This window comes from Hipposideros armiger, unplaced genomic scaffold (genome assembly GCF_001890085.2).
Source record: "Hipposideros armiger isolate ML-2016 unplaced genomic scaffold, ASM189008v1 scaffold_239, whole genome shotgun sequence".
Lineage (NCBI taxonomy): Eukaryota > Metazoa > Chordata > Mammalia > Chiroptera > Hipposideridae > Hipposideros > Hipposideros armiger.
This window is the reverse complement of record NW_017731589.1, coordinates 1,294,893-1,316,951: the sequence shown is the minus strand read 5'-3', so window position 1 is coordinate 1,316,951 and position 22,059 is coordinate 1,294,893. Positions and strand designations below refer to the sequence as shown.

General features: G+C 48.4%; 1 protein-coding gene across 5 annotated transcripts in view; it reads left to right on the top strand.

The window, feature by feature from the left end:
* Window positions 1–22,059, top strand: part of KMT2C (lysine methyltransferase 2C) — a 229,757-nt gene that overhangs the window by 205,681 nt on the left and 2,017 nt on the right. For all 5 annotated transcript variants that reach the window (XM_019655384.1, XM_019655383.1, XM_019655381.1 and 2 more), the window contains 16 exons: window positions 2,519–2,728; window positions 3,397–3,561; window positions 4,963–5,104; window positions 5,247–5,394; window positions 6,697–6,875; window positions 6,992–7,128; window positions 7,979–8,228; window positions 9,244–9,383; window positions 9,761–9,868; window positions 11,905–13,024; window positions 13,976–14,112; window positions 15,323–15,465; window positions 15,739–15,907; window positions 19,393–19,509; window positions 20,038–20,111; window positions 20,281–20,389. In XM_019655384.1, the coding sequence (XP_019510929.1) occupies window positions 2,519–2,728; window positions 3,397–3,561; window positions 4,963–5,104; window positions 5,247–5,394; window positions 6,697–6,875; window positions 6,992–7,128; window positions 7,979–8,228; window positions 9,244–9,383; window positions 9,761–9,868; window positions 11,905–13,024; window positions 13,976–14,112; window positions 15,323–15,465; window positions 15,739–15,907; window positions 19,393–19,509; window positions 20,038–20,111; window positions 20,281–20,389 (3,348 nt within the window). The remainder of the gene's footprint in view (window positions 1–2,518; window positions 2,729–3,396; window positions 3,562–4,962; window positions 5,105–5,246; window positions 5,395–6,696; window positions 6,876–6,991; window positions 7,129–7,978; window positions 8,229–9,243; window positions 9,384–9,760; window positions 9,869–11,904; window positions 13,025–13,975; window positions 14,113–15,322; window positions 15,466–15,738; window positions 15,908–19,392; window positions 19,510–20,037; window positions 20,112–20,280; window positions 20,390–22,059) is intronic.

The following is a 22,059-nucleotide window of genomic DNA, read 5'->3' as shown; positions in this document are numbered from 1 at the left end:
GCAGGGACGCTGTATTAGCACATTCCAGGCGTTAGGCTGTACTGAGCACTCGTCCTAAGATACCATTTAATCATGTGCAGGTACAACTGTTTCTCCCCGTTTCACAAAGGATGAAATCCATTTACTGCCGAATCACACATAAGGCACAGTTGGTGTGCCTGTGGTTGGATAGACCCAGTTTTTCTCCACGCCGAGCCTGTTTCTCCCACAGACATTGGGATTAGGAGAAGAGCGTCGTCCTCGTTGTAGCGGAGCAGTCTAGTCTTCTTGGAAACGCTGACAGGTCGCCCCACTCAGCTTGCGCTACAACCACGTTTCGTCACTTAGGCAGCTCAGTGGCCCAGGTGGGCAGCCTCTCTGTACCTCGGCCTCCTCATTGTAAAACAGGGTCAGTAATAGTGCCCGTCCTGTGGGGTTGCCACAGGTTTAAAGGAGTTAAAGCACACTGGCCATTTCGTAAAAGGCACGCCTTTCAGCTTTGACCCATCAACTGCATGTGTAGGCTCCTGGCCTTAGGAGTGTAAAACTCAGAAAAGTGTGAAGCAGTAGCTCCATGGAGAGCTGATGTCCTGTCTCCATAATAGAGAAAACGTGAGAGAAAGGACACACCCCAAACAACTACAGTAGCTACTTGATTAAATTATTTCAATAGTGTAAATCTGAATGATGCACAGATTTTGGGGGGCAGCCATTAACATTTATGCTATCTAAGAATGTTTAATGTCCTGGAGAACAACCACAGGTCACGTTTAAAAAGCAGCCACCAAAACAAACCGAAGCCAAGTGCCACCATTGTTCAATGTTTCAGTGTAGACACAGTTAAAAGATCAAAAACAGGTACATTAAAATGTTAACTCTTTTTACCTCAGGCAGACTTTCCAATGACTTTGAATCTTTTGCGCTCTTCTAGAATTGAAAGTATTCTTTGAAACGGAGTAACATCTGGTTTTTTAGGGTAATTGTGAGGAATTGAGGTGACGCCTGTAAAGCACCGAAGGTGCCTGGCCCATGCGCGCTCATGTACGCTTCTGCACTGTCAGTCTCCTAAGGGCTTTGCCGCTCAGCCTGCAGTCCTGGGGAGCAGCAGCGTGACCTTACCTGGGAGCATGTTAAGAAATGCAGTCTCATGTCCCCCACACACCTACCAATCAGAATGCGTTTTTGACAAGATTCTAGGTGACTGGTAGGCATATGAAGACGGAGAGGACAGCTTTAGGCTTGTGATTCTCTAAACTGGAGTGTGTCAGAATCGCCTAGAGCAGCTGTTCTCAACCTTCCTAATGCTGTGACCCTTTAATACAGTCCCTCATGTTGTGGTGACCCCCAACCATAAAATTATTTTCATTGCTACTCTATAACTGTAATTTTGCTACTGTTATGAATCGTATCTTTTTGTTTTCCGATGGTCTTAGGCGACCCCTGTGAAAGGGTCGTTCGACCCCCAAAGGGGACGCGACCCACAGGTTGAGAACCGCTGGCCTAGAGGGTCTCACTCGCAGGCCTCTGATTCGCTGGGTCTGGGGACACCAGCGAAGTGTGTTTCTAACCGGTCCCGGTGATGCCCGCTCTGCCGCATGGGGCCTGCCCTGGGAGAACCGTGGCTCTAACCCGGACGGGCAGTGGGGGCCTGCTTCCCGTCCTCCCCTCTTGGTATGAGCTAAGACGTTTAGCTCTTGGCCCTTTATAGAAAAAGTTTTCTGTCTATGCTCTAAGCTATTTAGAGTACAATTGGAAACTATAATCTCCAGAACCCTCAAAGATTAAATGCAGAATTCATGAAAATAAGCTCAGCAGCTATAGCTGCCTTGAGCAAAGTGCAGCTATCAAGCTCAGAAACAATGGCCCTGAAAACAGTCCTGTATCTGTAGGTGTTGGTTGCACTACCCTGAAAAACCCCTTTGAGGTTCATTCTCACTTAATTACAAAGTAAACAAAGATGTATCTGCTTTTGTATCTAGGTCCTCTTTCATTGACTTTAAGTAGATAGCAATTATTATTCAGTCAGATGTATGAGTGTGAGCGACTTTGACCGATGTCAGTGGTTTATTGATCTCTGAGGCTCTCTGTTCTCTCAGCTAAGATGCACAGGCTGCAAAGCTTTTCTGAAGACTGTCAGTTGTCTCTGCAGACTTCGTATTTCACCCATTCCTCAGGGGGACCCAGTGAGACCACTGTGCGGTAGCCACGCAGCCATCTGGCTAAGAGCCCTTCCTCCCGGCGGGAAGGAGGCTCTGTGGTCTGCGCCTGGCACCGCCGTGTGGACAGGCCCGTGGGCGGTGCCTCCTCCAAAGGGGAGGAGGCTGCACTGCATGGCTGTGCTCTTCCTCAGGCTCGGCGGCTTGCTGATTTCCACCCGTGAGGATAACATTTGAGAAAAGGGGTGACAGTTCAGACAGACATTTGATGCCGCCGTCTTCCCTGTTGACTTGTAGCACCCAGGCCAGGAATGCGTGTCAGGACGGAGCTGGGTCAGTATGTGACTAGCTCACTGATTTCTTAACCTCTCTGTTTACATTAGCAAACTTTGGGGGCTCAAACGCAAGGTGCTTTTGGATGTGGCAACAGCCAGTTGCCCAAAGCAGATGGAGGGGAAACCAAGAAGCAGAGAAGCAAACGGACTCAGAGGACTGGGGAGAAGGCAGCACCTCGTTCAAAGAAAAGGAGAAAGGATGAAGAGGAGAAACAAGCTATGTACTCGGCCTCGGACACCTTTACCCACCTAAAACAGGTGAGCCTTCCCTAGTAGCCCCTTTAAAAATTCGAGGATGTGCGAGCCTTTTCAACACTGTTAAACTGAAACTTTCTCTTTACTGCGATCAATGCCTAATTACAGTAGAGAGAGTTACCGGAATAGACTTCTCAGCAAGGAAACTCATGGAGTTTCTATTTGCAGAGCTGCACCGTATCCTATTGACACTGGAAATTAAGTAAAACAGGTGCATGGGAGGCGACGGGCCGCATTCACTTAGTGTCAGCACCAGAGGCCGTCCGCATCCCTCATCCCTGGATGCAGAGAAATGTGGGGGCTGTGTCTCCCCACTGCGAGCTCTGTGCTCACACCTCGTAATTGTGAAAGACGGGGCGAGAGCCTCTCATGTGCCACGGGGGGTACCTGGTCTTCATTCACGCCCTGATTCTTGCTGAGCAAAGATGAGGAATGTGTTTCCCTGTTAGATGCCTGGCAGCGTCCCTGCGAGACAGATAGGAACACAGCTTTAAGCATATCTCTGAAGATTCATTCGTCCCTCCCACTTTACACCAGCATTTCGATACTTGAAATTTTTGTCTTATTTTTCTCAAGCCTTGTTTAACTAAGTTGCCTCAGGTCTTAGAAAAGTTGAGAAGCGCCCTGTTTTGTGTACCGTGTACATTACTCTCAAATGTGTTTTTTAATAGCAGCTCTCTCTGCTCCCTCTAATGGAACCAATTATTGGAGTGAACTTTGCGCACTTTCTTCCTTATGGCAGTGGCCAATTTAATAGTGGGAATCGACTTCTAGGAGCTTTTGGCAGTGCTGCCCTTGACGGGGTTTCGGATTACTATTCTCAGTTGATCTACAAGGTATGTTTCTCCGCCAAGGTGTCAACTTGCTTCCCGTCAGATACCGTGTCAGCATGGGTAGAGCTTGTTTTTCATCTAGTTTACATCTAATCTTCACGTTTCATTTAAACTGTAGTTCAGCTAAAAGCTTAACATTTTACTGGGTGAAGTGTTTTGAACATTTGAAATTTTTGTATAGGTAAAAATAATAATTGGGAAAAACATCCATTATTACATACTTTCATGGTAGAGAAAATATTCCCCTAGAACCTTTATTTTTATTAACTCTTGAAACGAATCCAAATTTAGAGTACATAGGATAAAAAATGTAGTTAGGAATTTACCCTGAAAAAGGAAATGAAAAAAAAAATTTTAATGTTATTTTGTCTTAATTAGGTACCAATTGCAACTGTGCATTCTTAGACTACTAAATTAATATCAAACTAAATCAGGTTTAATTTTTGGTATTTTTTTTTAAACAAAGTTTTATGATCGCCTCATTAGACATTCTTTATTTCACGTCTGACTTATGTAAAATGACCTTTTTTTTTTGCAAAAATATTTGAGAGTATCATCAGTTTTCCTGAGGGCTTCTCTTACCTTAACAGTAAAATCATTCTCTTGTGCTCCACCGGTCCCCGGTGTGGACTTTTCTCTTCAGTTAGAGCCTGTCATAACTCGTAAAGGCCGCCTCTTCTGATGCATGCTATTCTCCAGCACGTCTTCATCTTCGCGAAGTCCTAGGTCTTTGCCACATTTGCAGTTTCACCTTGCACTTGATTTGCATGTTATTATTGGTAGATCCTAACAGCCAATCAGTAAATGGCAAAGGTGAAGCAGGGAGAGATGATTGGAGGGGAGCTTTGTTTGTGAATATCCCGTCGTATTAGTCCTGCTGTTCCTGCTTTGCTTCTTGTGGAGATTTTGGACAATCCCGATTCTGATATCTAGGACGTGAGTTGCAGTGATAGGGTTAGGGCCACAAATTCTCAAGTTTTTTATAGAACTGGGGCATATCTTAATGAGCATTTAATAAAGGACATTTTGAGAACTTTTTGCAATTTATTGGTTCAATTTTAAAGCCGTTCTTCCACGGCTGCAACAATGAAATTCAAAAAGAGTTGTATAGAATCAAATCAGTCAGCAAGAAAATTTGCTTCTTAGTTTCCAAGCCGAGTCCTCAAGCTGGGTAAAGGGAGCATGTGGGTAGTGTATACCGTCCCCTCCTGAGTGTGTGTCCCCGCCTCTCCGTGGCCTGTGCACCGGTTCCTTCGCAGTGTGCATTGGGGAATGAAGAGGCACCTCACATGCATTTCAGTAGCTTTGATCCCATGTGCTAAAAAGTCACAGAAGTAAGTTTTAGCAGGGTCCTGGCGTGTTTGCTCAGTAGCATATAATTGAAAATTTTTTGGTCTCCTGCAGCAGAATAATTTAAGTAATCCTCCAACACCCCCTGCCTCTCTTCCTCCTACACCACCTCCTCTGGCTTGTCAGAAGATGGCAAATGGCTTTGCGACAACTGAAGAACTTGCTGGAAAAGCTGGCGTGTTAGTGAGCCATGAAGGTACGATGGGCAGACCTCAAGTTTTATGCTGTGAGGGGCGCGCCTTCGCCGGCTGGTGCCGGAGAGGCAGTCTGATTGTAAAGTTCTGCTCACTCAGCGATTTCGACTGAAGCATTCACCGCTTTGTGTCGTTGCTTTCCAGTGACCAAAAGTCTAGGACCTAAGCCATTTCAGCTGCCGTTCAGACCACAAGACGACTTGTTAGCCAGGGCGATCGCTCAAGGCCCAAAGACGGTGGATGTGCCAGCCTCCCTCCCCACACCGCCGCACAACAATCAGGAAGAGTTACGGTAGGATGCCTGTTTTCTCAAACAGTTTTCAGTTACTATGTATCTTTAAAAATGTGTACATGTATGTATTTAGCATGATGTCTGTAGGAATAGAATGTTAAAAACATTTTAAGGGGGTAACGTGAGTGATATTCTTCAGAGTTTCAAGTGTATAAAACATCCTTACTATTAAATTAGTTTGTGAATTTTTGAAATCTTATTATGACATAGGAAGTTAAATAATAATCGAATAGACATTAAGGCAGTGGGACTCTCCATGCAAAGTATGTGAGAGACCTGTGTCTTTTGAAAGCGAGTAATGTGGTTGACTGGGTGACTGATAAGTGTTAGCTGATACCCAAGTAACAGACAGAGCCACAGATGTCAGAATTCTTCTGTGGATGAGCATTTAAGGACTGCGCTGCCCAGTGTTTTGTCACTGCCTCGTCTGTGTTCCTTAGCCCCCAGAAAGTGACTGGGGGCACTCAGAGCCTTAGGGAGCAGTCGCCACCCGACTGCTTAGGTCTAGCAGAGAGGCGCTCCCGGATACCATCAAACTAGCCTGCCTTCCGTGGGAAATCCAGTGACTGGCCTCTGTGGGATGAGACACCTTTAGCCTGCGTTTCTCCCTTTCCTGAGGAGGCAACTCGCCCCGATTTAAGAGTCCGGGCCCTTTCTCCCCTGTACCCTGTTGCCAAAGTCTGACTCCAGAGCTGTGGTGGAAGGCGGCCCCCGGGCATGCCCTGCGTTGGGGACTCTGTCTCCTCATCCTGCTGCCGCTCACAGTCCCCTTCGCTTGGCCACGTCTCCTCCAGGGGAGGAGTGGCCACATCAGCTCCAGGGGGTGTCCCACAGCATTCACCCTCCAACCCCAATTGTCTGGGTACTAGCTTCTTAGGTAGACGAGTCTCTTCTTTGGTTCTCCTTTATCAGTTAAGAAAAATGTAGAGTTTTCTGCTATCTTGAGACTGGGCGTGTGCGGTCCACGGGGTGCTGTGCGGGCGTGACTGCTGTTGGAGTGCCGCTGTCTCCTTGGCAGCCACACCGCCCGGGCTCTGCAAGCCGCCACATCCGTGCCCTGTGGGAGTCTGACCGGCTTCCTTCATGGGCAGCTCTTTAAACTCAGACGCCGAAGCTTAGGTCACAAGAAAACATACCACCTGAGTTACCATATTTCTTCTCCACGAGATTTCCTGTTTGCCCTGAGCTGACTCATTGGCCATGAGATCCTCATGGTCACACTGGTAGATGGGGCTGGGCTGGTGCCAGAGAGCCCAGTAAGAGTGGTGGGCTCTTACTGACATGTCGTGTTCTCCTTCTCAGGATGCAGGACCATGGTGGTGATCGGGACACTCCTGACAGCTTCGTTCCCTCATCCTCTCCTGAGAGTGTGGTTGCTGTGGAAGTGAGCAGATACCCAGATCTGTCCCTGGTCAAGGAGGAGCCACCAGAGCCAGTGCCGTCGCCCATCATTCCAATTCTGCCCAGCACTGTGGGGAAAGGTGAGGAGGTGCCAGCCCCGTCCCTTCCCACGGTCCCCAGCCCCGTCCCTTCTCAAACCCACTGTCTCACTAATGCTAACACTGAAATCCCTCCCTCCGGTGTTTTTCCCTTCTAGGTTCAGAATCTAGACGGAATGACATCAAAACTGAACCAGGCACTTTATTTTTCACACCGCCTTTTGGTTCTTCCCCAAATGGCCCCAGATCGGGTCTTATATCTGTGGCGATTACTCTGCATCCGACAGCTGCCGAGGTAAAGATGGAATGGGTTAGCCAGGTTATGATGGACCATGTCCCCATTTTTCAAGGCATATCAGGTGGTTTACCATGAAATGAAATAAGCACAGCAGGGTCATGAGGACAGAAGGTTAAAGCCTAGGGGTGGGAGTGAGGGTCACTTCAGACCCCCAGGCTGCTTTTGAGCACTGTAAGCAAGCATCAACTCAAGGCAGAAGGGCAAAATGAAATTCAGGGTCTCACTTGTTAATTCAAGGACATATGCTCTAGAGAACTCTTTAGAGGAAAATCTTTTGATAACCTGACACACAGAAAATGAAGCGGTCGAAAACAGCTCTTAGCAATAGGAGCTTTACAGAAGCAGTATAACCAGTCAGGTGGCAGCTGCTTTTATCAGACACCAGTAACTGCTGAGAGTCTTTAAAAAACTCTTAATTCCCTGAAGACATTTCATTGGCGACCACACCAGTCCAACGGTATGACATTTTGGTCGTCAGCAGCTTAGCAGTGGGGTGACACTGCGTCCTCGGAGACCGAGTCCGGCTTCTGTCCGGAGTTGGACAGAGCCCACGTGGCCGTAGCTCCTGACCAGCTGTACAGGCGGATGAGGTTTAGCTTGCTCCTGCAGCCGTGCGCTCCCAGCTGGTAGACACCCAGTTACCTGCAGCAGTTCAGTGCTCTCTCAAATGTTTCATGGGAGTGGGAACCCCTGTATGAGGCTGTTTATGGAGATTTATTTGCGCATTGGTCCATTAAAACACCGTTTTTTCCTGCGATGCTTGAGTCTGAAAAGTCGCTGGACTTGCTTACAGTGCGTGAGCTCCCGCTGCTCGCTGGTGGGTAACCGTGTTCCACGTGTATTCCAGAACATCAGCAGTGTCGTGGCTGCGTTCTCCGACCTCCTTCACGTCCGGATCCCTAACAGCTATGAGGTTAGCAGTGCCCCGGAGATGCCATCTGTGGGTTTGCTCAGTGGCCACCGGGTCAACCCAGCTTTGGAGTATCGACAGCATTTATTTCTTCGCGGGCCTCCCCCGGCATCTGCAAACCCTCCCCGATTAGCCAGTTCTTACCGGCTGAAGCCGCCTAACATCCCATTTCCTCCAACAAGCAATGGTGAGCTCATTGACGTTTTCACCCCAAATTCCTTCTTGGTCAAGTCACGCTTATTGTCTATAAAGTCTCACTTGAGTTGTTAAGGAATAACAGTCTTCGACAAATTAACCTCGGGGGTGTTCTGCCTTCTGTGGTGTGGTTTGGGATGGATATGATAATGTCAACCAGGAAGTACTTGAATGCCCTCTCTGAGCAGGCTTCCCCTGCACCCCCAAACTTCCCACCCCACCGCTGCTTGCTTCACACGCTGCAGATAGGCTTTACTCGTGTTCTTTCCTTTCCTTCTGCACCCTCCACCATTGCTTTCCCCTTGTTCTGCCTCTGCACCGTCCCCCCCAGGTCCCTGGGATGTGCTCACGCCTCCCCATGTCTAAGAAACGAGGCCCTTCCCCAGACCCCCGTCCGCCGCATCTCAGCCTTCCTTCCCCACTCTGCCCGCACCAGCCTCTCCTTACGCTGCTCCGAGAACCAGCAGCTTCTCAGCCCTCATCTCTGAACTCTGACCAAAAGGTCCGTGTCAGATTTGGAATTCAGCCGCCCACTGTCTGTCACTCCTTTTGTCCCGCCTTACGCCCCACACAAACCGTGCACCCTGCGTAGGCCTCGTACTTCCGTAATCCGGGGGGCTCCCCTGATTTGTGTCTTGGCTCTGGAACTTTCCAAATCACGTTTACTGAAGACTCTTGTACACATGCATCTTCATCTTTCACAAGCATTTTTGTATCGTCTTCACTCTCAAGCAGAAGTAGTATCTTCCCCGACCCTCTTTGCACTGAGGCTGGACATGGTGGCTAGGGTTCCTTTCACGCTCCCAGCTGTTCTGAAAGGCGTGTCCCTTTATTTGTACCCTGGTGCCACACATGTAAGCACTGCTTAAAAGACTTATTGATTAACCAAGACTAACCTGAGGTCCGTGAAATGGGCCGTGTTAGAAGCTGCTGACGTAGCAGTTTTACACCATCAGCACCTGGTGTTGCTGGTGAGCTGGGATCGCTGACGAGCCGCTTGCCTTCAGGTCTCGCTGGTTACAAGGATACTCGCCACGCCGTTGGAGAAAGCACGGCGCTGCGGACGCAGTGGTGTTGCCACTGCAAAGTGGTTATTCTCGGGAGCGGCGTGCGGAAGTCAGGCCGGGAGCTGGCCTGCGTGAGCAAGGTACTTGATCGTCCTCCCTGACCCACACGCCCCTGCAGTGTCCCGTTCACTGCTGTGCTCCGACACCGGGAGGGTCCGTGTCTGTGGCTCCACAGGACACGTGGGCGCCTTTGACGTGCTTGGGCTTGAAACCCCACAGCTACAGCGGGCGTGGGCTGGGCATCACGAGGGCCGCGGGCTTCAGGTCGAGTGGAGTGTGGCTGGTGGAGTCCGCTCTATGAACGCATTTCTCTGTGGCCAAATTGTTAACGTGTTACTAAGTGACACGTGTTACCTTTTCACTTTAACATGAGACAAAAAACCAACAATGTAGAGACCTCGTTTTCACTGACTTGGGCCTGTTGTGATCCCCACACGTTTCTCTCTTTGCTTTTCAGGATTTCCGAGAAAGCGCCAATAGAATGGAGAAGGATATTGTCTTTTGTAGTAATAACTGCTTTATTCTTTATTCGTCGACCGCACAAGCCAAAAACTCAGAAAGCAAGGTCAGTCGCAGTTCATCAGCAGCAGACACTGAGGGACTCCTGGCATCCTGGGGCTGCGCGTGGAGCTCTGCAGAGAGTCCACGGTTATAACAACCCCCGCTCCGTGTGGCCACTTCAGATTAAATCACTTACTCGATGAGTGGACAAACGTGCATTACTGTGCCTTAGAAGTTCAGAATTGAATAAAACACAAATACTGAAATCTTTTATTTTAGTTACAAATATACTAATAACAACTATGAAATAGTGCTTTTATTCATCTTATCCCAGTGGAAAACCTGGCCATAAACCCAGCTTAAGTCTGTTCATGTATTCTGGGGAGAAATTATTTTGCTCATACCATGGTGGAAATCATCTACTTTACCTGATTTTGTGTAATGTAGGTGTGTCTAAGTGTGTATTGATGCAATTGTTTTTCTAGAACAATTGTATCTTTCTTTTTTTTAACTTTTATAAAATTTAATTTTCATCTACAGTTGACATAACAATATTATATTACTGCCAGGTGTACAGCGTGGTGACTAGACATTTATATAACTTACAGAGTGATCCCCTGATAAGTCTAGTCCCCACCTGACACCATACACAGTTATTACAGTATTACTGACTATATTCTCTATGCTGTACTTTACATCCTCATGATTGTTTTTATATCTGGAAATTTGTGCTGCTTAATCCCTTCACCTTTCTTACCCAGCTCCCCAACCCCTCCCCTGGTGACCATCAGCTTGTTCTTTATATATGTGAGTTTGTTTCTGTTTGGTTATTTTGTGTTTTAGATTCCACGTATAAGTTAGATCATAAGGTATTTGTCTCTCTCAGTCTGACTCATTTCACTAAGCATAATACCCTCTAGGTCCATCCATGTTGTGGCAAATGGCAAGATTTCATTCTTTTTTTATGACTGAGTAATATTCCCTTGTGTGTATGTACCACATCTTTATTCAGTCGTCTGTTGATTTCCTGATGATGCCATCCTGACAGGTGGGAGGTAGCATCTCATTGTGGTTCTGATTTGCATCTCCCTGATGATTAGCGATGTTGAGCATCTTTTCATGTGTCTGTTGGCCCTGTATATGGCAGACGATATATTTTTAATCACTTGCATTGAAGGAAGTTTTTTCCTCAAGCAGTAATACTGCCTGTCACCCCTCTCTCCAGTTTATTGCTCTTGTGTGTCTTTCCTGGAAGAATGTTCTGGAGACTCTTGTATTTTTAACAGGCAGTAGAACCCAGTTTAATGAAATCCAAGCTATATGCCTTATAAATAAGTTCAGACTTTAAGTTAGAATTTGTCAGCCTATATGAGAGAAGGAATGTGTTTTTACCAGTTTCTTAAGTTGGTGTGTAATTCCTGCCTGCTTCTGGATTCTACGTGAGGTGTGTCTTTTCCAAATACCTTGTGGACAGGGGTGCATGAGAAGCGGGGAACCAGTTAGGGGTGCATTAGTTTATGATACTGTCTACCAAAAGAGACACTACTGCAGCTTCTCTCTCTGCTCAACTCTTCCAGCAGCTCAGCTAGAACTGCGCAGCCTCAGAGAGAAGTTAATTTTGTTTGTTGACAGGGGACATCTTCCCCTTCTTTCACTTTTATGCCAATGAATTAAGCCTAAGATGAACCGACTTTCAGAGAGGGGATAAGCTCATAGAAGATAATGTTTTGAAGTTCTGACTTAGTTTAACAAAAGCACTCTTGCTTTATGCAAATTAAATTAGCTCCTTCAGCGTTGATTTTTCTGGCGTTCTTGTGGTTAGAAAGCGGAGCGTCCAGAAGGTGTGAGAGCAGGATGCGTCTGCAGCTGTGGCTTCGTAGAGAAGGCTCCGGCAGAGCCCACCCACAGCTGTTACTTCAGCAGCAAGCTCGCGCCCCGCCCCACTCCTCTCCCCCTCGCCCCCAACTCCCTAGATGTTTGGCATCACTTCCGCTCACCCACCCTTTCCCCTCCTGCCTGGCACACGCCCGTCACTCCCTGTTGGCTTCTTTAGAGCTTAGGAGTTAACTCTTCTCCTTCGTGTTTCTTTTCGTTGCCCAGGAGGCCATTCCTTCGTTGCCACAGTCACCTGTAAAAGACACGCCTTCCAAGGCTTCGCACCAGTACAGCACCAACATCTCCACGTTCGATGTGCACTGTCTCCCGCAGCTGCAGGAGAAAGCCTCCCCCCCAGCGTCCCCGCCCATAACTTTCCCTCCTGCTTTCGAAGCAGCCAAAGTAGAGGCAAAGCCAGATGAGCTTAAGGTCACGGTCAAGTTAAAGCCGCGGCTGAGAACTGTCCATGGTGCGTTTGAAGATTGTAGGCCGATAAATAAAAAGTGGAGAGGAATGAAATGGAAGAAATGGAGCATTCATATTGTAATCCCCAAGGGGACCTTCAAGCCGCCCTGTGAGGACGAAATAGATGAATTTCTGAAGAAACTGGGCACTTCCCTTAAACCTGATCCTGTGCCCAAAGACTATCGGAAGTGTTGTTTCTGTCACGAGGAAGGAGACGGCTTGACAGATGGCCCGGCGAGGCTGCTCAACCTCGACCTGGACCTATGGGTCCACTTGAATTGCGCTCTGTGGTCCACAGAGGTCTATGAGACCCAGGCTGGTGCCTTAATCAACGTGGAACTGGCACTGAGGCGGGGCCTGCAAATGAAATGTGTTTTCTGTCACAAAATGGGTGCCACCAGTGGATGTCACCGATTTCGGTGCACCAACATTTATCACTTCACCTGCGCCATTAAAGCACAATGCATGTTTTTTAAGGACAAAACCATGCTTTGTCCCATGCACAGACCAAAGGGATCCCACGAGCACGAGCTGAGCTACTTCGCGGTCTTTAGGAGGGTGTACGTGCAGCGAGACGAGGTCCGGCAGATCGCCAGCATCGTGCAGCGCGGGGAGCGCGACCACACCTTCCGGGTGGGCAGCCTCATCTTCCACGCCATCGGCCAGCTGCTCCCCCAGCAGATGCAGGCCTTCCACTCCCCGAAAGCGCTGTTCCCCGTGGGCTACGAAGCCAGTCGGCTGTACTGGAGCACGCGCTACGCCAACCGGCGCTGCCGTTACCTGTGCTCCATTGAGGAGAAGGACGGGCGCCCGGTGTTCGTCATCAGGATCGTGGAGCAGGGCCACGACGACCTGGTCCTTAGTGACGCGTCCCCCAAAGGTAACGGCCCGCTTTGTGCGCCCCGCCCCGCAGGGCGAGCTGTTCCAGTGTTAGGCTGTGGATGTTTTAGGCCTGTATTTCCGAGTTTTTTCTCAGGTTTGTCTCATATTTCATAACAATACATGTGGAGATTTCATTTACAAATGCAAATCTTTACTTCTCTGTATGATGGTACCTTGCTCTCTTTGCCGAACAGTTTTCTGAGCACTTGCTAGACTTCCTGTAGGTCGGAATAGATAGTCAGACATTGATAAAATAAATAGAACAATTTGCTGATACAGGTCTCCTGTCATTCACATTGGGGACCCCCTTCTTAATGTCAGCTAGAAGGCAGGCTCTGTTTTTAAAGCATATTATGTACATTGTCTTATCTTAGGAGCATCAGATACTAAACACATTTAGAGCTAGAAATTAGACACTTGGTTTTGATCTAGGGTTAAGTCTAGATTGTCATTGTCATTTTTATTTATGTAAAAGTACTGGGAACTCTTTTTTTAAAGGTTAACAGTTTTTTAAAAACTGTATAAAAATGCTCTAGAAATGATTACAATGCAGTTACCAGTTTCACAGTTTAATTTAAATCTGAGAGGAAAGAGACATTGCTAGAGATATCACTAAGTGGACATTTGAAAATCTAATGTGTTATATGGCCAGTAGGAAAATGAATTAATTGCTTGCATACATTTCAGGTACTTCAAACTTCCTTTTCCACTTGTACTGTTTAATTGTCTTAATATAACATTATTTCCCCCAAATTTCATAGTCCTTAGGAACAACTGTAAGCAGATGACAGAAGGCTTGTTATTGTTAGGTCACCACTCAGGCTTTCCCTGGGGACAGGGACATCCTTGTGAGGGCTTCGTCTTCTGCTCTTGTTTCTAATACTGCGTCCTGCTTTCCTCTTGAGCAAATACAAGTTTGTCATGAAAACTTTTTTTTGCCCGTATGTAGGTGTTTGGGATAAAATTTTGGAGCCTGTGGCAAGTGTGAGAAAGAAATCTGAAATGCTCCAGCTTTTCCCGGTGTATTTGAAAGGAGAAGACCTGTTTGGCTTGACGGTGTCCGCGGTGGCTCGGATTGCGGAATCAGTGAGTGCCCGAGCGCGACGCGCCACTGGCTCTCCCGATAGCAGTCTCCCTTAGCGGGACCGGTGTAACCCGTGTGGTGGTGTCCGTGACGCGGGGTGGTGACGTTGCCTGGGGATTACCTCCTGTCTGAAGGAGTGTGAGACGTTGGCGGGTCACCAGGTCCGCTCATAAACGCTGACGTTTGCTCCACAAGGCGGTCCTCCAGGGGGAGGGCACCCGCTCTGTGGTCTCGTGGTGAGCTGGGGGGCTCCTTTCCCAGTTGCTTCTTCAAGCCCTTCTGCACCTCAGGATGTTTGTGGGCCCTGTCCTCAGACTGCGGTGTTTATGGCCACTGTCTTCCCCTCAGCCCAGGGTTGGTCACCAGACGGCAGGTGGATTTCAGGAGAACTTAGGTTTTCTCCGACACCTCTTTGTAATCTTTTAAGATTCCAAGAATGTTTGCCAGTGAGACTACAAACAATGCTTTTAGAAATTTGCATGATTCTAAGGCATTATTTTCAAGAGTAAGAGATCATTGATCAGTTTTCTTGGGAGATGCAAAGGACACCCCAAAAGCCACTGAGTAATATGCCCAGTTGCTTCCTGTGAGAGAGCCCTGCCTAAATGATATGCATCTGTTATGTCTATAGAGAAATATGTTCATGAGAAATTTATACCAGAAAAGACCTTTAATATATAAACCATTTTACAAGTAAACCTTAAGCTATCACCTGAGCTCCTAGAACACTGGGAGTGATAGCCTCATCGTATCATAGTTAAATTGAAAGAAGTGAGAAATGATCGAGGAAGTAAACTATATAAATGATGTTTAACTAAAGTTTCAGATTCCAAATAAAGCTATAAAATTGGCATTCACCCCGGTGAGCGAACTGGTTGTGAATTAGTTCAGCCCCGGTGTTGGGATCTGGTGTCCTCAGCCCCGCATCCCACAGGCCTACACGGGGGGGGGGGGGGGGGGGGGTGTGCAGTGGTTCCGGGGGTCAGTCTGTTTCTTCGGGGAGCTTTACGGAGCTCTGTCTCGAAACTGAGTTTGCTGCTCACAGCTGAATTTCTGAGTGCAGGCTGGTCTTCACGTGAGTTCAAGACCGTTCTGTTACCAGCAGTTTGGAAACATTGACAAGTTATTTCCCTAAAACTCACATTGTGCCCAACGACTGCTGTGTGTAGTCTTGATGAAGTGCGTGAGCTTTGGGTCTCTGCTTCTTTCTAGCTGCCAGGGGTTGAGGCGTGTGAAAACTACACCTTCCGCTACGGCCGAAACCCTCTGATGGAGCTTCCTCTGGCCGTCAACCCCACAGGCTGTGCCCGCGCTGAACCTAAAATGAGTGCCCATGTCAAGAGGTTTGTGTTAAGGTATTTTGTTTTAACTTCACATAGTACAGCCCAGGGTTTCTAGGCGTATTAGTGCTTTTTTGTGCTTGATTTGTCTGCTGCTTACAAACCCTGCTGTCTCTGGCTGTGTCTGCCCGGCCACATCAGAGAACCCGTGTGTGGCTCTGCTAGGCGGCTTTCCATGTATGTTCCTTCTCGTCAGTATGACTTTGAATCGAGCTGCCTTGGGGCCCCATTCAGAGATGTCTTCAGTTTTCCTTTCGTTTCTTCCTGTTGCCGCGCCGCCACCTGCAGGCCTCACACCTTGAACAGCACCAGCACCTCCAAGTCATTTCAGAGCACGGTCACTGGCGAGCTGAACGCCCCCTACAGCAAGCAGTTCGTCCACTCCAAGTCGTCCCAGTACCGGAAGATGAAGACGGAATGGAAGTCCAACGTGTACCTGGCGCGGTCCCGGATTCAGGTGGGGAGACTTCCGGGCTGAGGGCAGGCAGGGCGGGCGGGCAGCTGCCAGAAGATGCTGACGTCCAGGGTGTGGGACAGGCTTTCCGTGGCTGCGGGGACAGAGTCAGGGTTTGGGGGCCGCATGAGGCCTTGTCGGTTAGAAACAAACAGCGCAGGCCGATGCTTCCTTCCCGATGGGCTCCGCGTGTGTGTGTGTGTTGGTGAAACACTCACGGGCAGCACTGCTCTGCACACCTGGGTTTGTGGGAGTTCACGAGAGTGTTTCAGGCCCTTGTGAAGTGAGGACTCGGTGAGAACTCCCTCAGGAGGAGCTGGGAGGTGCCTGGTGGAAGCAAAGCCTTGTCTTGGTGAAGTCCTGACACATGTCCTGGTGCCTACCCTGCGGAAAAGTCTCTGCTTCCAGAACTGCAGACCCCAGTGCTGTTGGGCGTGTGCCCTCGGGCATCCCTGCTTGGAATTAGAATGCTCCCCTCTGCCTGCGGCTCAGTCCCTCAGCCTGAGTGTCCTCCAGGTGCCTCCTGTTCCTGAGTGGCGTCACTGTCTCCGACCCGGATGGGCTTCAGTGCCCCAGCTCCAGGCGACAGAGCTCTGTTGCCTCCCTCTCCCCCTCCTCTCCCTGAGAAGTTCTCTCACAACAGCTCTCAGGCGCTAGTTAGCTAGTTAATCCCCTGGCTCACCGGTGCGCCCCTCCCACGGGGGCCTGTGTTGTCGTCCCCCCCCCCGCGGAAGCCATTGTGATGCCTTCAGAGTCTAAGTCTGACCCACACCCCGAGTCTGCGCATTCCCATTCTGTTCCTCTTGGGGCCTTGTTCCTCTTCTCTCGGTGATTTTTTTTATCTCCTTATTCATAATGTTTTACACAAATGTGCCGGCATGAAGGCCTTTTTATTTACTGCTTTCCTCGCTTATGAGCCCTTTCCTCCTGAGCCACATGGCCCTGCTTCTGAGAAAGGTTATGTTCATTCTTTGCAATTCCTCCGTCTCTGATTGTTGGCGCTTATGGACAAACACCGGACCCAAGACCAGGGTCTCCCTCACACTGTGGACCCCGGCTAGCGTCTCGGCACCGCCTGGGGCCTTGTTTGGGGGCCCAGCCTTACTGATCGGCCCCTGAGATGCAGCCAGAGAAATCCCGTCTGTCTGACATCCGTCCTTCTCGCCCTTGCCTTTTGATTTCCTCGAGACTTCCGCTCTCTCTGCGCCTCCTCTTTTCCCCTGGTGTTTCGTTTCCGCACTTGGAATACAACGCCTTCCTTTCTGCTGTTGCCTCCAGAGTGGAGCCTGTCTGCCATTCCTGGGCAGGGGTGCCTTTCTCCTGCTAAATCAGTTCCTTTTCCATTTAAAATGTCCCCAAACAGCTCACTTGACTGTTCCTGTCCTTTAGTGTTGCGTTTTATTCCCTTACTGTCATTTTCATGGTTTCTTAACTACCTGTGTTCACCTGTCATCTTGTTTTGAGAGCTTCTGTTGTTGGGTCATCTTTTTCCTCTCTCTCTCCTTCTAGGTCTTAACAACACGTGCACGGCCACTTCACATGTAAAATGGGCTCGTGCTGTTTATGTTTCTGCATCTTCCTTTTCTCACTAGTGCCGTCTCTAAGTCCGCCAAGGCAGCTCTATTTCTTTCTTTCTCTGTAATGGCTGTGGTGGCCCATGATGGTCATGAACTGTAATTAAGCCACTACTGACGGGCATTTTCCCTGGAAGGTCGTTCTCAGTACCTTGTACAAATATCCCTGTGTAGCCATAGCTTCAGCCCTGTGAGTTATTTCCCAAAAGTCAGATTCCGTGTCAGAGTGTAAGTACTCGCCACATTAGTCATCAGCCTAGCCCACGTTCCTAAAAGGCTGTGATTGCCCGTTTCATCCTGCTCTCCCATTTGTGGACTTATTGCTCTTTTAGATTTTTTTTTTCCTTTTTTTTTTTGGCCAGCCTGCTAAGTGTAGACTGATGTTACTGCAATTGAAGTTTCAAACTGCTAACAAATGAGTGACTTTTCATGTTTCCCGTTGGGGTCTGCTCTTCTGCGAATCGCATATTCATGTCCTTTGTCCATTTTTCACTTTGTAAGATCTCATACTATTAGATATTTTCCCTAAAAACATCATCTGCCTACCAGGAGATATGGTATCTCCTTTCTTACAAAAGTTTTAATTTTTATATAGTCAAACATAGATAATTTTCTGTTGCTTCTGTTTTGGTTAAGAGTATAGATTGTATGCATAGTAGTACCTTAGGTTGTTTTTTTTCCAGAAATTGTATTTTTTGTTGAAGACAATTTTATTTTCTTCCAATGAATAACCAGTTGTTGAGGCAGCATTTTGTAACTCGCCCCTGCACGCTGACCTGGATTTCGATACCTCCACACACTGCTGCACACGTCCTCATGTCCACGTGGGTCTCTGTTCCCACTGATCTTGTCTGTTACACCAAACTGTTATCTCCACACTGATTCCTTCTTTGCATCCTAGTCTGTTTACCTTGTAAATTATCTGGAATAAATTATGTGGAGTTTAACAGATAAACCACATACTTTTTTTCAGAAGATAATTTACTCCACATGCCAAAATCTCTAACCTAGACCTCCCCCACCCACCCCCCAGGTGCTCCAAGGCGGAGCCTGATCAGGACTGTTTCAGGGTGGGGACGGAAGGAGGGGATGCCGGTTGGCACACGGTCTTCCTTCCCCACTGCTTTCGGGTCAGTTTTAGTTGAGAATGCAGGAGCTCAGACTGGGACAGGAGCAGACAAGTATTCATGGAAATTATCCATATTTTTTTCAGTATGTTTTTCCAGATGTGTAATACTAAAAATTGTAAATGGTGCGTGTAGTATGTGATTTATTAGCGCAGACAGCAAGAGTTGCCAGAGGAGAGAAAAAGTTCTTCTGCCAGTTCAGGTTCCGGTTCATTTCTTTTGTGGCCTCAGAAGTTTATATTAGGGAAAAATTTTGCCTTTCCCAAGAACTTTCTTTCCAAGTTTCCTGATAATTAGAGCAAAGTAGCTTTTCCTGTTTCTCCTTTTTGCCCTGACTTCCAGGAACTCATAGCCAGATACAAAACCTGTTTCTAGTGTTATTAATAATCCCTGACAGTTAGCCTGATTCCTATTTTATTAAGTTTCCAGTCGTGTGAAGTCTCTTTAGAAATAGTGGTGGGACAAGGTAAATACCAGAGCCATTAGCCTCTTCAATCAGTGGGATCTCACTCATCATGGTATTTCTTACACGGAAGGGAAGAGAGCTGAGTGTAAATAAGACACAGAAACAAGGCAGTGATGGCACAGCTTTAAGTGGTGAGGTTGTCTCGTCAGTTTCAGATGATAGCATAGTCAATGAAACAGGTCACCTGAGTTCTGGTGAGGTCTACCTTGTGGTTTTTGCATGACCTTTGTATGTAAGAGAATAGAATGCAGGTTTATTGTCCAAGGAATGGATGTGTTTCTTCAGACACACACACTTTTTGTTGTGGTTGTATTTTTGTAGGGACTGGGCCTGTATGCTGCTAGAGACATTGAGAAGCACACCATGGTCATTGAATATATTGGGACCATCATTCGAAATGAAGTAGCAAACAGAAAAGAGAAACTTTATGAGTCTCAGGTACGTGCCACACCCACCCTTTCTCTGTCCCTGTGTCACGTTGTCCAAACATCCCAAAAGGCAGGGCCAAAGCTTCCTGTCGTGCTGGGTTCCATTTTGAACAAAAGCCATATATGGATATTCTTGCATTTTCCTCTTGTTTTTTCCATCAGCCTTATGTTTTTCTTTTTTTAATTGAAGTTTACTGGGGTGACAATGGTTAGTAAAGTTACATAGGTTTGAGGTGTACAGTTCTGTAATGCATCATCTATATATCACATTGTGTGTTCACCACCCAGAGTCAGTTCTCCTTCCATCACCATGTATTTGATCCTCTTTACCCTCGTGTACCACCTCGCTTCCCCCCAGTCTTATCTTTTTAGTCGGTGGTATTTGCATGGATGTAAAACTGTAGCTGAATGAGCAGGTAATGCAGGCAGCAAGTGGGACCAGGGGACCTCTTGGCTCACCGCTGACCTTGTCTTCCTGCGGTGGATGTGACCGCGGGAGGAACGGTGACTTCTTTCAGAACCGTGATTTTTCTTTCAGAACCGTGGCGTGTACATGTTCCGCATGGACAATGACCACGTGATCGATGCGACACTCACAGGAGGGCCTGCAAGGTGAGAAAGGGACTCTGACCTCCAGGGGTCAGAGATGAGAAATTCAGGGCAAATACGTTTCAAAGGAGCTTTATTTAAAAATGTGTGGGTTCTTGTTCTCTAAATGGGCAAATAGACATGTAATACTCAGTTGTTCTATAATAAAGTTTTCTGAAATGGTGTTTTGCAGATATATCAACCATTCCTGTGCCCCTAACTGTGTGGCTGAAGTGGTGACTTTTGAGAGAGGACACAAAATTATCATCAGCTCCAATCGGAGAATCCAGAAGGGAGAAGAGGTAAGAGCGAGGGTGCGCCTGCCGCGTCCGGGTCCTGTGTCCTGTGCGCACGTGACTCGGTTACACGTGAACCTGCTCGGTGGCTTCCAGTTCCTTATCTGTCGCTGCAAAGGTCCCGTGTAGGTCCCACTGGCCCTGTCATGGTTCACTATCCGGCAGCGCTGGGGGTGTCCACCACCTCCTCCACCTCCCGCTTCGTCCTACAAACTCCACCCCTCCCCGCCCCCCACTCCACCCCCATCACTCGTGGTATCATTTCCTGTCTCTGGCTCCTCCTCTTCCCCCGTCAGTTGGGCAGGATCCCCCTCGTTAAAGATTTGGCCAGTCATTGAACTGATGATTGAAGAATATCGGGGTTGTGCCTATAGAGGTCTCGTCGAGTGGGGTCACCATGAGGCTGTAGCAGCAAGTCTGGGGGCGCCATACGGTTCCAGATCGCTTATATTCACTTATGATCAGTAAAAGCTTACAGCTTTTTCATTATCAACAGATTTTCAAACTGTTTGGCTATTATTTTTTTCAAAATGCTGAACGCTGGGCTTGACATTTGTTTCTTTGGTCTCACAGATGACCTTGGCCCAGCATTTCACCTGTTAAGGTTGTTACGGTCTCAGAGGCCTCGTTTCCTACCCAGCTGTGGCTTTCACAGGTGTGATCAGCGCACGCCTGGCAGCTTCTAGACCTGGAAGCGTGCTTGCTGGAAAGCTGCTGCCGAGTGGGGGGTTTCTGTAGGAAGCCCCGTTTACGTATGAGGGCCAGAGGGTGTTGTCTGGGCTGGAGGCTCCAGCCTTTTGAGAACAGAGCTTGGCTTTATGCTTGTATTCTTTGGTCTTCCTTTTGGAATTCCTCTGTGTAAATCAGGAATTGTCCAAGGCCCATTTTGCACTTCTCAAAGTCACTTGACATTAGAGAAAGTATATGAGCACCCAGCCCGGGGCCAGTGATCTCCGAGGATACAGCAGCCTCGGGACAGATGGGGCCCTCTGGCCCTCCCAATGTGAGGACTCCTCGGGAAGTCGCTTAACTTCTCCGAGCCTCGGCTGCACTTTGTGGTAAAGGGGGAAAATGATTTCCTCACAAGGAACTCGGCAAATAGGCCAACCGAGTAGCTTAGTGTCATTACTAAGGCGGCGCCGCCTTCTTCAGCACAGAAGGGAAGTCTTTGCAAGTGGGGTCCTAGGATGTCTCCTCGGGCTGCAGAGCATCCGTCCGGCCTCCACATGCGAGTGCTGGGGCCTAGGGGCTGGTACCATGGGCACCGTGCAGCCTCCCACCTACCTGCAAACAGAGTTGGCGGGCGATGTCATTAATTCGGTAACCCCTAGACAGAGAGTCAGTTAAATACTTGTAAGGGAGGAAAGATGGAGGAAAACAATGTTAGCTGGCGAGGCGATTCCTCTGTGTGGCAGCCCGTCGGGAGACCGCCGCCTAGGGAACCGCAGGCCACCCGAGCATGGCCGCCTGCCAGGCCGGTGCAGTGAGCACCCGCACCAGGGCCCCTTCTCCAGCCAGCCTGCCCTTCCTCGGGTCTGCTCTGCCTGAAACTTGTGCCTCCCGATTTCCTGTCCCTCTGGGATCTTAGCGGGACACTGCCAGGCTGCTTTCTGTGCTTCTCAGGGGCCCCATGGCCCCACCCGGGTCCTCGGGAACCCCCAGCACACAGGTCTCCC